Here is a 16,504-nt window from a genome sequence, read left to right as displayed (position 1 = left end):
AACACACTACATACAATTGGCCGGTCTTGGCATAAGCTTCAACACAAGAAGTACAATAGCGGCTTATGGGGGAAACCCTGGGATCCGCCACAACAACACATGAATATCCCCTGTACACCTAAGGGTCCACACCAGAGAAAAACCCCTCACGTGTGCAACGTGTGGCAAAGCATTTTCTCAGAAGTCCAACTGGTACCAGTATAAAAAACTCCATTCTAAATGAACGTCACTCCAAAATGCATTTGTTTTCTGTTTTCACATGAGTTGTTGTTGTTATGTTGTTGTTATGGGGGTTTAATAGCGCATAAGCTACTATGGCTATAATGCGCCACATGAGCTGTAGTTTTTCCATCAATCTTAATGATTCATTTTATCACAAAAATTTCTTTATTTTAGACAAAATGCTTTTAATTATAACTACTAATATTATTATTGTTCTTTTTCTTCTTTACTTGGAATTTATCATTTTAAAAACCCTTCCCTTTTTATATTTCTTATTGATAATTAATGTCAGGTTCCCTCTTGTCTATACATTCATTTCTAAGATTTCATTTGTTTTCTTTATAATTTACGGATATTATCTAGTATTTAATTTTTATAATAGTTTCTTTATTATGCCTTATTGCATAATAAGATTTTTATAAATTGAGAACCCTAATTTCGATAGTTCTGAATTTTATTTATACTTATGTGAAATACAAATATTATTGGAAACTGCAGCAGTTGGTAAGCGAGAGGAGACGCACCCTTGTTGCACTGGACTTGAATTTCTGTACAGTGTACTTTTCGTAATGTCGATGTTATGGGACTTCTTCAAGTGCGCTTCAGGCGGTTTTCAGATGGGACTAACTGCGTTCGTCGATTGACAAAAAACGCAATGAAAATGCGACCGTTGTCAGAAGAAACGCATTATAGGCACTCTGAAGAGCCAACTATCATGCCCCGGTTAACCTGTGGAAAATATTCTTCCGATTTTCACGTATAATTCAATTTTGTTAATTGGTAAGGTAATAAAATGTAAATCTATGCTCAATATCTTTACTTTTATTATAATTGTAATTATAATAAAATTCGTTTTTAATTATAAAAGAGCACGTATACGTGCAATGCGACCACGGCAACCACTTCAAATTGAGTACAAAGGAGAGATCTAAGCTATATCAACAGCGAAAGAAATTACAGCGTGGGATGGAGTTGAACAAAGAAGCCGGAGAAGATCCACCCACATCTTCAGAGCCTTACATCTCCCCAGAAATGTGAATTTGAAGGAGTCGTGGAAGTTGATACTGCAAATGAAAACGACGAAAAGTCCCCGAAGTCCAATCGTAAACAAAAAGCAAAGAAGCCAAAACCGACTGCCAGAAGTGCTCCATCAAATCGTTCAACATGTACCGGGCGTAAGCAGCTGGATTTTAAAAAACTCTGAAGCATCCATGCACAGAACATCCATCCTTACATAAAGCAACAATAGCACTCTTTCTTCGTGGCGTCAACTGCACGTAACTCGCCATCCTGACACACGCAAGAAATGACTGCAACTCTTGCAGAGCGTGCTTATATAGCTGAAAGTAATAGCTGATGCAATATTACGTCATCTCCTACGCGTGTCAATCTTATCTGATGCAATCTGTAAGAAATATTGCCATATATTTACGTTATTCGGACAACGATTACAATTTTAAGGCGTGATGCACTTTCTTTGAACACTAGTGTAATTACACGTTTTTCCCAAGGCGGATGAAAAACTTTAGGCTAGAATCCGGGAAGTGAATCAAAGAACTTTTACTGACTACTCTTTACAACGTGACTGAGTTTGTCGTTTTCAGACGTGAGTTCCATAGTGTTATCTTCGCGAATTTCGAGTTTTCCTCCAGAAAACTGGTAAATCGACCACAGAATACACCATTTGCACACACTTTATAATAATTATATCATAGGCTAAACGGACTCAACCACACACACACACACATTGCCTTGCATATTATAGTTTCCTCCGTCTTACTAATTATTATATTGGAAATTCTCTAATTGCAAGGAATGGTACAGTTCAGGAATTAGGTGACTATTCCGATCTGATATTCATCGCTCTTCCCATATGGACGGCATGATATTTTAGACTTCAAAATATGGCTTAATTAAGCGTTCTTCCTCGATTTTTAAGAACGACATTTAAAAATGTCGTTCTTAAAAACGATAAGGCATTTTCACAACGAGAACATACATGGTATGTATCAAGACAATGCACACAGGGAAGAAATTTTTTTCGTGTGAGTTTTGCCGGAAAGCATTTTCAACTTCTTTCATTCTAATTGTGCTCAGAAGAGTCGACATCAGATTAAATGGCAACCCAATGGTCGCGGGTTCGAATTCCGCCTCGGCCTTGGATATCACGATGGTGCCTCACTGTCCGGTTGGATCTCACGGCCACGATACACGAAGGAAGCAGGAACAAAAAAAAAAAAAAAACTGGTCCTTCATGAATTGTTCACATCATACGATAAAAAAAAAAACAGATACGATAATTGTACCATTAAGCATCGTCATATAGACTAACAGGCCAGGTGAAAAGGGACATCCCCGCCGAGCCGTAGTCGAGTGGTCACGCGTGAGGGGTGATAAGTACACGTTCTTTGAGTGACCGGGCTTTAAGTCGGTGACTGCTAAATACTGTGCTGTTTCTCGTATTCCCTGTATATTGTGAACTGCTCTGACTGTGTGGTTGTCCCGGAGTAGAAACAGAAATTTTATTTTATATTTTAGAAATCGTGATATGTTTGTATCAGCATATTATAAAGCCCGACCGATGTAATTTGTATACGAGTCCGCAACACAATGAAGCATGCGCCAGTAGCGCGATCTACTGATTTTGAGAGACAGATTAGTTGGTGCCAGTTGTTGAAGGATATTAGTCTCATCAGCAACCTAGTTCGTACTGCTCCTTGTATAATATGTCTGTAAACTGCGTTTTTTCTGAGGTCGATTTGCTATTTGCAATACGAGAAACCGAGTTTGCGAGAGAGAAAATCACGCAACCCCTCGCCTAAGACACACTAACTCAGAGACGTTGTCATAAAGACCCATAAAAAATTCTTTCCTCATTCCTGGACTTTAAAATCATGTCTTTTCCACCCAGTGTGGTTCAGACGGTAATTATACCAACCGTGCTAGACAGTGATTTTACAAACTACACGAAGTCATCATAGTTGTGATGTCATTGTAAATAATGACACAGATACGACTTCATACGTGCAAAAGGATCACGGGAGACAAAATGTGTTACTACGCCCTCTATTTTACTATTATAGAATCACAGGCCGATTGCGAAAACGAAGTTGCCTTTGCTTTTCCAGCTGAGGCGGACTGGCCATAAGTCTTAATGTGGAAACGCCGGTTGGCCAGTGTGATTTTGGCCCTAAACTAGGGTTACCATCCGTCCTCTTTTAACCGGATTTGTCCGGATTTTTTGTCTAAAATTTTTGCCCGGGTGGATTTTTATAAATTTGTCTAAATGTTCCGATTTTTATATTATACGCCATTTTTTTATGCAAGCTCGACGAAAACTACCGAGTTACGTTATACAGAATCTTTTTCGGAATAGGAGACGATTCTTCAATTCGAATTTCCATGTTGACAATTAGGCGGAAGACCCCGACGACGCTCAGTTTAGTGCATTGAGATTGTTACCAACCCACGCCTGCTTCAGAATTTACGCTCATATAAATTTTGTAGAATCTAGCAATACAATATTTTGGTTTAGAGAGTAGATAACGCGTGAAGATCGGATGGTGTGCTAGAAAAAGATATATAAATTACAGGAATTCCAGCATGTCAAATAAATATTGACAGTTAGAGGGCCTGTTTTCTCTAGAAATTGATTGCAGCATATGAAAACGTGGATTTGAGCTGTGTGCACACCAAATTGATCGAAAGTTGCGTACTGTCCACTAAATTTGGTATACTTATCAACGATCCAATCAAGAGGCAGACACTAGTTTACTTAATACCAAAGTTTAACTTTTTTTAAAATACTGTTTTTTACTTTAATTACAAAAATATTTATTATCCATCTTTATACCTGTAGGTACTTTTCTGCAATTAGATTAGTTTAGTTGTGAATGTAAAACATAACCTAACCCTAATAAAATTTATGCTTCACTACTTACAATAAAAAATATTTATTATTACAGTATTTCAATTATAAAAATTAATATTATAAAGACTAGACTTCCCCTAAAATGTCTAAAAGGAAGTGCATGTTTACAGAGGAGATGAAAAACAAATTTCCATGTTTTGTATCTGGCCGAGAGGAATGGGAAGCTGAATGTAAAGTTTGCATAAGCAAACTTTACATTCAGCTTGGGGACGTATGTTTCAATAGCCAATAAAGGGGTTGGTGATTTGAAGCATCACATTGAAACTGAGAAGCACAAGAAAGCAGTTTAAGGTGAGGCTTCTTCGGCAAAGGTTACAGATTTTTTTGTCAAAGCTGTCGGTAAAATAGAATATGATCTAGCTGCTGCAGAGGGTACCTTTGCTTTTCACACTGTTAAACATCATAGTAGTTACAAATCAATGGATTGCACAACTGCCATGTTAAAAGATGTATTTTTTGATTCTGAGATAGCAAAAAGATTTTCCTGCGCTAGAATCAAGACAGAAGCCATTGTAAACTTTGTACTTGCAAATCATTCTCTTAATGTTACTGTAAAAACTTTAAAAGAAAATAAAATTGCATACTGTGGGGTCTCTACTGATGGAAGTAATCATGGTTCTGAAAAAATCTTCCCATTAATCATTCAGCATTTTGATGTAAATAAAGGAGGGTTACAAACAAAATTAATTGAATTACAGAAGACGCCTAACGAGATTGTAGATACCATTTCTACGTATGTTAAAGAAACTCTTGAAAAAAATGGTTTGTGTGAAAAATGTATTGCATTTATTGGGGACAATTGCAATACAATGTTTGGAGGACTGAGACGAAATGAAGAAGAGAATAATGTCTTTGCAAAATTAAAGAAATTGTTGCATAATAAGACTTTGATTGGAGTGGGCTGCCTTGCACATATTTTGAACAATTGTCTTCAGAATGCCGCAGAACTTTGGGAAGCTGATGTAGAGAACATTTTTTTTTTTAATTTACCAGTATTTTCATAATTATACAGTCCGGACTGAAGAGCTTAAGGAATACTGTGAGTCTGTTGACATTGAATATAGACAGCTCCTTTCTCACAGCAAGACGAGATGGCTTTCATATTTCCAAGCATCACAAGGCTCATAGATATGTTTCCAGTTTTACAGGCTTATTTTCTGTCCCAAGAAAAACCTCACATTATGATTAAAAGGTTCTTTGAAAATGGATTTAGTGAGATTCATCTTTGGTTCATGCAGTCATTTATGAGTGTATTCCATACACGCATACAACAAATTGAAAGGGAAAGTAACTCAGCTGCAGAAGTGCTAGATGTCTTAGTCTCAGTGAAAGAAATTATCTCGAAACGGATGGATCACAACTTCATGCCATTAAGAGTAAAGGAAATGCTATACAAAAAACATGACGAAGGACTTGTACTTGAATGTGAAAAATTTTCTAGTGATACAAAAAATCTATATAGAAATTGCATGGAATATTTAGATAAGTGGATTCACCATATGGAATCCATTTTCTGTTTTTTATGGATGAAAATGGATGCAGTACCAAGCTGGAACGATGTAGAATGTTCTATTTCCTACTTGATTGACAAAGGGGTAACAATTGATGACGTTAAGTGTTTTGACCAATTTAACAATTTGAAGAAATTTTTTGAGGGTCAAATGAATAATAAAGACTTTAAAAACATGCTTATACATGAAAAGTGGGCCAAATATTTTAGTAATTCAAAAAATATTGAATTCCATTCAGAATTGTTGAAAATTGCCCAGTTTTTCTTTGCGGTTCCTGCTCATAATGCAAATGTAGAGAAAGTATTCCCACTAATGCAAAGTTAGTGGACGAAAGAAAGGAATAGGTTAAATGTCAATTCTGTAAATGAACCTTTTGTTTTTTTTAGGATCGTCCGTTTTAGATTAATAATAATAATATTAAAATATCAAAATTGCGAAACATTTATTACAGTATCAATACACAGAAACGAGTCCATCCGTTAGAGGGCGTGGCGTCAGTGTTTGAATTGTCTGTTATGCCGAGACGAATATCATTTGTAACGGAATTTGTAATATTCTTCTTGCAGTGAATTCGTTATCTTAAATCAGTTTCTGCATTTGACTTAACATTTTAGGAAATTCCCTGTTGCCAATCAGGTAAGACTTACATTTCTTGAAATGAAAAGACTTATTTACGCGGCAATAAGCCTATAACGTTTAAAACATAAGAAATTTCAGTGTGTAAATACAATTCATTTGCAAATAATTTAGAGAAATAAATTAAAATTATTATTTTTCTGAATGATAAATTCAATTGCTGTCCAAAGTATTAGATTTTTGTTTTATTGCTGCTGCAATGTAATAAACGTAATGATTCCTGTGAAACCGTTTATGATATGAATAATATAAATATTTTAGCTTCACTACGATTTAGTTTTTTTCATATATGATGATAATGAGTTACACTTTTCAGGTTTGGATATGGTTTTGTGCCTGCATGTAGAACGGTATTGTAGTAATTTAATATTTCCCTAAATGCTGCGTGAACTGCAGGCTGATATTCGTTATATAATTACAAATTTCGTTTCTCATTCCCACTCGCTGCTTCTTCTTTACTTTTCAACGTTAGGATTTTATTTGCAGATCAAAATATTGAAAGGTATCATAAAATACCGAGTAATAAATAATAACAGGGGCTCACATCTGGTGAGTATGGGTTTGGCACACCCAGGGTTCTGAGCTGGATATCATCATTCTTCTCTTTCTTGGTGATTTCCTTCTATTGTTGACTCTCTCTCTCTCTCTCTCTCTCTCTCTCTCTCTCTCTCTCTCTCTCTCCCTCTCTCTCTCTCTCTCTCTCTCTCTCAGGGTAACTCGGGAATTTTTTTTTTTGGCTGGTGTAGCATAAGTCTCCATGCTTCCTTGCACCCTATATCTAATAATAATGATAATAATAAATGTTTCTCGTATAGTGCAAAGAAATCACATGCCTTAACTGCAGTGGCAAAAAAAAAAAAATAATAATAATAAATAGATAGGAAGCATGAATTACATGCTTTCCTTCCAAAGAGATAACTGTCCAATTGAGATTTCATTTTCTTCAAGAAGTCAGCCTCATCTGTCTGCGAGGGCAACTTGTTCCAACTATCAACAACGACTGGGCTAAAATAAAATTTCCTACAATCTAATGTAAACCTCATCCCCTGTAATTTGAATTTATTATTCCTACTCATGGAATTCTTTATAAAAGTAAGAAGTCCACCTTCAGTCATCGTAGTAACCCCTCTCAGCTTTATGAACCTCAATCAGATCCCCTCTGAGGCTTTTGGTTGCCGAGCTGTGTAGCCCACATAATTCGAGTCTTTCCTCGTACGGTCGTGTTTTTGCTGTTCTCACCATTCGAGTTGCCCGTCTCTGGATCCTTTCAAGAAGTTCAATGTCATTTTTTCAAGAAAAAAGACATTCTGTTATAAAGAAGTCCAGAACTCCGGAATTCTTTCCAACAGTGAGATTTTCTCCTTCATTCATTTTACTAAATAAGTCTTAGGAGTTAGTTAAGGCAAGAAGGATGTATCATTGTTTTCATATAATGATTAACTTAGATTAGATAGTGAAGGGAAATAGAAAGGAGAATAATTTATGCAAGGTATCCTCGATTTAACTTTGTATGCATATTACATGTTTTTTATTCAGTTGTATATTAGTTGTATATATATATGTAAATATACTTTGTTGTTTATTAATTTGTGAAGTTGTTATTCCTGAACACTCAGCCTTTCCGAAGGGAATTATACACAATTGAGAAGTTCCCACGAATCTGGAATTCTCCTAGGAAGTAAAGTCAGATGCGTAAGTGGGGGAAATAAGAATAAAGTGGACTTATACACCTTCACCATACCTATTTCATTTACTTGGGGATACAATTGTGTTCCTTATATTAACAATCAATATGCTACTTTCATCATTATACTCTGTGTTCTCGCCATTCTGTTACAATACACTGAAGACCAATCTTAACTTTCCTAAAGGCTCTATTTGTTATTAGTCTTTCAGTTGGACCAACAATTCTTCATCAATACAAACACTATATTCAATTATCTATCCTTAGAACATTCAAAGATTCTCACTATATTCAATTATCTATCCTTAAAACATAGTCAAAACTTCTCATATAAACTGTATTATCCTTCTAACATATTATAATCATTTGAACAACAATTTAATCTATTACTTATCTTTCGTTTCTCTTGCATTTTACAATAACCTTTTTGAATTAATTAAAAACTCTGTTAGTATATATATAATTTACTTAAGAGATAATTTATCTATCAATTTACTTCTAGTGCTATCTCTGTTTTTCATTAATTAATCATTATACTGTTTCACTAACAGTCCTTGTTAACTTACAGTACTTACTATTATCTTTTTTCTTTCCTTTCCGGGGATGTTTCAAACTTCCATTTTTGGTCACTGAGGATCTCCATCTGCTTTCACCTGAATTTGCTACAGATAATTTTTTTAGGAACTCTTGGCTGCATGGGACTGGCGTTCTTTCTCCACCTTATTCGGGCTACCATCCATTCGCTGCTTCCTTCCTTCTCATCGAGCTACTAATTTCGCATTTTCGCTCCTTTCTCTCGAGCTACTGATTCTGCGGATTTCGCTCCCTTTCTCTCCACCTTATTAAAACCCATCACAAGGAAAACTCATAGGGCATCTCACTCTAACTCCTTCTCCACTCCACTTTATTAAAACTTATCACAAGGAAAAACTCATAGGGTGCTACCCTCGTTTTTCCGCCCCCACCTATTAAGAACTTTTTCAAGAAGAAAACTTCCCAGGGCGCTACCCTTCTCTTTTCCCACCAAGACCAAACACTCAACTGTTAACTGACACATATTTCCTACCACAACAGAACCCTCAACTGTCTATGTTACTAACTCATTTTACTTATCTCGACGAAAATCTCGACTGCTGTGTCCGCTGACTATTTCATTTTCCCTGGCACCAACAAAAACTCAACTTAGAATCCCACTAACCCATTTCCATAAAACACCCACATGATCTCAACTGTCCGTTCTCTGTACTATCTCATTTTTCCAAGCACCAACAAGAATCTCAACTTTGTTTCCCTCCTAACTCATTTCCATACACACCCACATAGCTCAACTCAGGTATCTGCCTTGTCTCCCCCTGTTCACTCACTTTTTGTTCATCTCAATTTCTGTACCGCCTACATATGTCAAATTCGCCCTGGTTTTCAGTTGAACCAATCTTACTCATTTTATCAACTTTCTCTCTGTTCTTATTCGCTAATTTTAATCTTTCTCACGCTGTCTATTTAGTGCTCTATCCAACTTCTTATTTTAAGAAATTTGTAAAATTTCTCAGTCTGTCTGTACATTTGAAGTCAGCCGCTTATAGTTATACTGTAGTAGATTAATTTCCCACGATCTATAAAACTTGCCATCACTGCCAGCCAGACAGACTTAAATCTAATTCCCAGCATTTGTTCCGTTTTCACTACCCTGTCTCTCCTCCAGGTGTCACCGATTAAAGAAATGTCCCGACAGCACATGGTCCACCGCGCTATTGTTTACCAGGGTTAACACTTTCTACTAATAGCCGTTGCTACTGGTTTTTATTGTTTTGGTTTGCCTGTGTGAGCTGGGAGTCGAGTTTACCCAGGTTGCTAATAGCTTTTCAGCCTACCGCTCCCCTTGTATAGACGTTGTCTAATTTAATCCCTTGCCAGTGATCTTAGTAATATTCTTGACTTGTAAGGTTTCGCTTCCCATATTGCTTTATTATAAGTTTTACTTTAAACTAATCTCACTTTTCTATAAAATAACATATTTGTAAGATTTTACATCTTACAGAGCATCTTTGGGATGCTGTGGAAAGGTCTGTTTGAGCTTTCGATCCTCCAGCCAGAAATGCGACAGAATTATGGGCAGTAGTGCAGCAAGCATGGATGTAAAAACCCGTGGAACGCTTTTGTGCACTAGTGGACTCAACGCCTCGCTGTATGACTGCCCTTAACAGGGGGAATTGTGGACCTACCCGTTAGCAGGTAGGCATCTCTTGATTTCTCTCCACTCAGTGTACAACAATCATATTTTCTATAAGATCTAACAGACAGTTATTCATCCCCTAGTACAGCAGAATCTAGAAAATGCTTATTCATCCCCTAGTACAGCAGAATCTAGAAAATGCTTATTCATCCTCTAGTGGAGAAGAATCTAGCGAAAATAAACATGAGCAGATTAACACATGATATCATGCAAACATCTGAGAACGTCTAAAAGGTATATCAATGGTAAGAGAGAAGTCTAATCATTTGTAACTGGAATCGTTCTTAGATATTAGTCGTTGCTTTATCTAGAACAGTGAAATAAAATTGAATCTTAAATTATAGTTTGGGGTCCTAAATACATCCATCGCGTGATGCATAATCGTTTTCTTTCTTGTTTTCTTTCGAGCTCTTACGGGTACAATATCTTTAAAAGCATCTTCTTCATCGAAAGTATTTGCGAGTTTGCTATCAATTGGCATCACTTCTTCAAACGCTGTATCAGAACCGTTTCCTGCTAAAACATCTTGAGCTTCGTTCAGGAGTCTTAAACATTACATAAGTTTTAAATCTTATGTAATGTTTAAGACTTCTGCAAAATCGTGCAAACCGCAAAGTTTTTTTGACATTATACCATATCACAACTGAAGATATAGTTTTAAAGTTGCTTTTCTTGCTGAAGACCCTGCTTAATGAAGACACAGCGTCTGTTGCATTACTTTCTGAAAACTGCAACAATGCATCACATATATCACATGATTGATATCAATCGCAGTGGTTCGAGAGCATTTATACGACTTGAAGGTGTTTCAGACAGAGGTATTAAAGTTACTGAGGGAATACGTTACAGTCAGCAGCCCGAATAGGATTAGAACCGGAAAAATGGGCACAAAGTCCTTAGATGTATTAAATAAAGATATTTCTTCTATTGAGGTCCATACAGAATCGTTAATCACTAAATTCAATGTTCGACTCTACATCTAAAATGTTACTTTTCCTTTTTTTTTTTTTTTTATAAAAACCGCAAAAACGAGAAGTAATCGAACCTATAGTACTTAGTACGGTGCTCGGGTTAGAGGTTGAGAAGACGAAAGAAGATATTTGTTGACATTGGATTTGAACTTCTGTAGATTGTAATTTTCAGGAAATTCTTATGAAGGAAGGTTGTTCCAGAAAAGGGCAGTTGAATGAATAAACGAGGAAGATGAAAAGTTGGTTCTGTGGGTTTGAAGTTGGACAGTAAATGGATGTTGGTTGGTGGCTGCACGCGTTCGGACTGTTTTGAAAGAGAGAGCGGGAATTATAGAAGCCAATTCAGAAGAACAGTGCCCATGGAAGTATCTGTAGAAGAGGCATGCAGCAGAAACAGTACGTCTATGACACAGCGAGTGCAGAGACTCTGTTAGAGAGGAGTCATTAATTAACCTAACTGACCTCTTCTGAATGGAATCTAGAAGCCTGAGAGAGGTTTCGGGAACAATGTTCCATGGTAGGGCGGATTTGCGATTTGTACAGAGGAACAGCTGTTCCTCTGTACAAATCGCAGACAGAAAGAGAAAACCAAGTTTTCCACTGACAGCTCACATCAATTCCCTGGCAAGGGTTTCGATATAGCTGATGAAATGGGGCCCTAAATGATGTCCCATCAGGATGAGAAGAGGGGTGTGAAAATTAATTTTTGCCAAATGAATGTGTTTTCAGAGGGCGATTCAAGCCTGCATGCATCCTTAAATCTCTGTACTCGCTGCAAAGCAGCATTCATCGATTTGCCGTCCAGAATCTAACTTCGAAGGGACCAATAAGGCGACTACTGCATTAGCGCATGCTCGAATACATCTTCTTCACGTTCCGTATTCAATTTGGCCTTGTATACCAACATTTTCTAGCCAATTCTGTCTCTTTTTTTTGTGAAATAGTTCTTGTGTCGTAAGAAACCCTGTCCATTCTTTGATGCTATCAAGCCACTTTTTTCTTTATCTTCCTTTTGCGCTTTTGCCTGTAATCTTCCCTTGCAGGATTAGTGTCTGCAGGTCAAATTGTGAGTCTCTTATAATATACACGAGGTAGGCAGTCTTTCTCTTTGCAATTGTAGTTAGTAGTGCCCTTGTGATTCTTGCGTTCTTAAGGATCCACTCATTGATGACGCGATCTATCCACGGAATTTTGAGCATTCTTCAAGGGTCCACATTTTGAAGGATTCCAGTTTTCTGATTTCCGCATGACCCAGGTCATACATCCATATAGGAGAATTCTCGCTCCATGTGTAACATTTGGCCATTCGATGTCTTTTCTGGAAATCCACATTCGTATCACGGAGAAAGTTCTTAAGATTTTTAAATACCCCCTTTGGCCACACCAATTCTGCTTCTGATTTCTGTGCCTTAGTCATTATAATTTGTAATTATAATTTGTAAAGATATTTCCTAGATATTTAAAGCTACTCACTTGTTCGGTCGGGGAGTTGCCACAGCGTATTTTCATTCCAGGCAAGGTATTTGCTTATAACCATAGTTTTGATCTTTGGCATTAATTGTTAAGCCTGTTTACTCACTGGCTGTTACCACTTTGTTCAGGAGGGTTTGTAGCTTTTCTTCTGAGGTTGCAATGAGAACAGTATCCTCTGTGTATCGCAGGTTACTGATAACTGAACCATTTATAGTAATTTCTTGTTTAGAACCTTGTATTAAACTATAATGGTTTCAGCATAGAGGCAGTACATAATAATGAAGAGGACTTTCATGCTTATCTTTTATGGGAATAAAGATGGATTTCAGAAATTCAAGAGGTAGTTTCCCTCCATTTAGGATATTATCGAAAATATCGAGGTGCTATTGTTTTCTTCTTGCTCCGAGGCTTTTCGGCTGGGTTGTTATCAATGCCAGTTGCTTTGGTATATTTCATTAATTGCTCTTGCTCCATTTCTTCCATCAGAAAGACTTGAAGATCTCCTTCGGGTTGGGTGTTGTCATTTCCTAGTTGTCTGTGGTCCTCGCAGTATAGTACCCTCAATATTCTTGCAATCTATCTTTTTTCTGTTGTTTGTCCACAATTTCCATGTTATTTATATCCAGAATGTGGTCTCTTGCACGGTGTTTCCTGATGTTGAATAGTTCCCTCACTTCCTTGTGGGCTAGGTATTCCTTATTATCATTTTGCAGATGTTCAATCCTTTTACATCTCTACTCCATCCATGTCGGTTTTGTTTTCCTATTTCCATTTTAATCAAACTGTCATACATCTTATCTTTTTTTACATCTTTATGATTAAAGCTTTTCCTGCGCTCCATTATATATAGTATCTCTTGGCTTTCCTTTGGGGCGATCCATTTTAAATGCAATTACCAATTCGATTCGCCTGTTTGCTGGACGATGAAACTCCATTTTCTGGAAGAAAAGACCTTTTTACGGACTAACTCAGCCACGGAGTGAAAAACCCCCCAGTAAAGTTCTTCCCGTCGATTCGAATATCAGATTCGAATCGGAGGGGTGGAAAGGCTGAGATTCGAATCCCGTCGGGATTCGAATCTCAGCATCGGCAATGGCCAAATGGTTCAAGGAAGCCTATGGCTTATGTTGCACCAGCCAAGAATAAAAAATAATAATAAAATCAAGTTAATAATAACAAGAAAATTAAAAAAAAAAAACATAAATAATTAATAAGATAAAACGAAATAGGCAACCTATGCGTTTCCCTCCGCCCGTAGGTAACTTATTCCAGTAATTTTTAACTCACTGGCTAAAATAAAACTCCCTGCAATCAGTCGAAACATCTTCCCCCCCCATAACTTGAAATTATGCCCCCAGTTTCTGGAATAATTTATAACCGTAAAAATTTCGCACTGATTATTTTATTTATGCCTTCCACAGCCTTAAACACCTCAATGAAGTCCCCTCTAAGGTGCCTATTTCCCAAGCTCTACAACCCACATATTCGAAGTCTTTCCTCATACGAACCCCCTTTTGCAGATCTCACCAGGCGAGTTACCTGCATTTGGACCCTTTCATGAAGCACAATGTCTTCCTTTAGGTCCGTTCTCCATACTTGAATACAGTTTTCCAAGTGTGGTTTAACAATAGCCTTATATAATGGAATTATGATGCCTCCGTAGCAGAGTGGTCAGCAGCTGGAATGCAGTAGCACACGCTCTTTGAGTAGACCGGGGTTCAAGCTCCTGACTGCTAAATACGGTCCATCTGCCAACCCGAACTGGACCAGCGTCTCAGATTATGGTCTATTTCCTTCAACGTGAATCGTTGAGGAGCCTTCCATCGTGCAGTGGATTCATAATGGCTGCACATTATCTTTTATCTCTAGCAATTATTCAATAAATCCTATATAGGACAACATGGGCCTTCCTTGCAACTGGCCTATAATGCTAGGAGAACTTCATGTCTGACTATTGTAACACCAAAGTCTCTTTCCTCTACTAACGGCTTTAGTTCAACTGCACGAAGTGTATACGTTATTTTCGGGTTACTGTTCTCCAGGTGTAATTCCTTAAGCTTTATTGGATAAAAGCAAAGCTGCCACTTTTCGGACCATCTAGGCCAGTGTTTCCCAAACTTTCTGAGCCCACGCCTCAATTGACCTGTAAAATTTTCCCAGCGCCTCCCTTGAAGTAAAACATCCATAATTATGCAATTTCTAGTTCTTCGCAAAACTCGAGTTTCTCCTATTGTGTGTGGTTTTTTACACTTCGCGATTCTGTAAGAAACTTGGTACGACGCTAGCAATGCATTTGATGGAACAAACTATTTTTTTGAAGGTTTGCTTTTCTTTATTAAACTTTTGTTTATTAAATCGAGCATTGTTTGCACGATTTTTCCGTACCATTCAAGTTAGACTGACCAGCCGGTAATTTCCCCCTTCACTCTTAGGTCCGCCCTTATGTATTGGAGATACAATGGCCCTTTCCCAATCCAACGGAATCACTACCGAGTCCAGTGATGCTCTCATAATTAGCCTCAATGGTTCAATGCACTCACATGCCGCCACCCTTAAGATTATAGGATATACGCCATCGACCACAGGAGCTTTACTGGCCTGTAGTCTCGATAGCTTTTTCATTAAATAAACATGTAATATTTCGAAATCAACTTCACTCCCATAATTTCTCATTGACAAAAAGTGTTTTTCTTCTGTAAATATCGATGCAAAGTAACTTGAGTTCACCTGCAACTTCAGCTGGAGTATCTAGTACTCTCCCACGCCCATTACATAAGGGTCGGATCTGGTTTGTCTTTCTCTTCTTTGCATTTATATATGTGAGTAATTCCATATCCCTCACCCCTCTTTGCTCTCTTTGCCAGCGATTTCTCATAATCTGCCTTTGCCCGCCTAAACTTTTTGGTGGCACTATTACAGATCAATTTGAAGCTGTTATAGGCTTCAGTACTTTTTATTGCTCTAACCTTTCCATGTTTCCGTTTTCTGCTCAAGTAGTCTGGCAACTTCCTTATTCATCCGGCTTGTAATCTTTCTCATGCAGTATTTTTTAATGTTATGTATGCATTCAAGGCTTCTGTGATTAATGTTTTAAAGGTACACCATAATTGAATTATTTAGAATAATTTAAATATTTAGAAGTCCTCTATGCCAATCACCATCAAAATCCTTTGAAAAGTCAATCGTTGCACCAAAATTTTCCATTAAATTTTTCCATGAATGGGCAACATAAGCCAGAATATCACCAGTGGATTGACACTGAAGGGATCCATACTGGCGATCGTTGATCACATGGAAGTTTTCTAGACAGTCTTATGTGGCAGTTAGTTGATTTCCCTATTACTTTGGAACGGGTAGGAGTGCAAGCAATGGGACGATAATTGGATGGAAGGGATTTGTCACCCTTTTTAGGAACTGGCTGAATATGAGCAAATTTCCAAGCAGAAGGAAACACCTTTGGAATAAGAAAGTGAAACAAGGCGGCAAAGAATAGGAGTAAGTTCAGGAGCACAGGTTTTGAGGACAAGTGGAGAAATACCATCAGGACCTGGAGCTTTCTTAGCATCAAGATTCGTCAAAATCCCTCTGACATCCTTTTGACGAAAGACCACAGGAGGCATTGAATGGAGCGTGTTGGGAATGATGGGAGGTGTTTTACCAAGATCATTAATGCACGAGTTGAAAGAAAAATGGGATGCTAGCAGGTCGGCTTTATCCTTGGCTGAAATGACAATTGAACCATCTGGTTTTGACAGAGGTGGGAGCAGAGATGGGCAAAAGTTCCGGCCAATAGCTTTGGCAAGAGACCTGAATCTCGGCTACCATTAGGACAAGAAGCAATTT

At 37.5% G+C, this 16,504-nt stretch overlaps 1 protein-coding gene across 1 annotated transcript in view; it reads right to left on the bottom strand.

Annotated features, from left to right (window-relative positions):
* The window catches only part of LOC150090643 (uncharacterized), an 84,044-nt gene that overhangs the window by 53,353 nt on the left and 14,187 nt on the right, over window positions 1-16,504 (bottom strand). Inside the window, exon 2 of the mRNA XM_090370804.1 lies at window positions 10,633-10,762. Within this exon, the coding sequence (XP_090226930.1) occupies window positions 10,633-10,762 (130 nt within the window). The remainder of the gene's footprint in view (window positions 1-10,632; window positions 10,763-16,504) is intronic.

This window comes from Mastigoproctus giganteus, chromosome 1 (assembly GCF_048544385.1).
Source record: "Mastigoproctus giganteus isolate SK-2022 chromosome 1, ASM4854438v1, whole genome shotgun sequence".
Taxonomy (NCBI): Eukaryota; Metazoa; Arthropoda; class Arachnida; order Uropygi; family Thelyphonidae; genus Mastigoproctus; species Mastigoproctus giganteus.
Note: the sequence above shows the minus strand (reverse complement) of the source record. Positions and strands in the feature narration are given on the sequence as shown.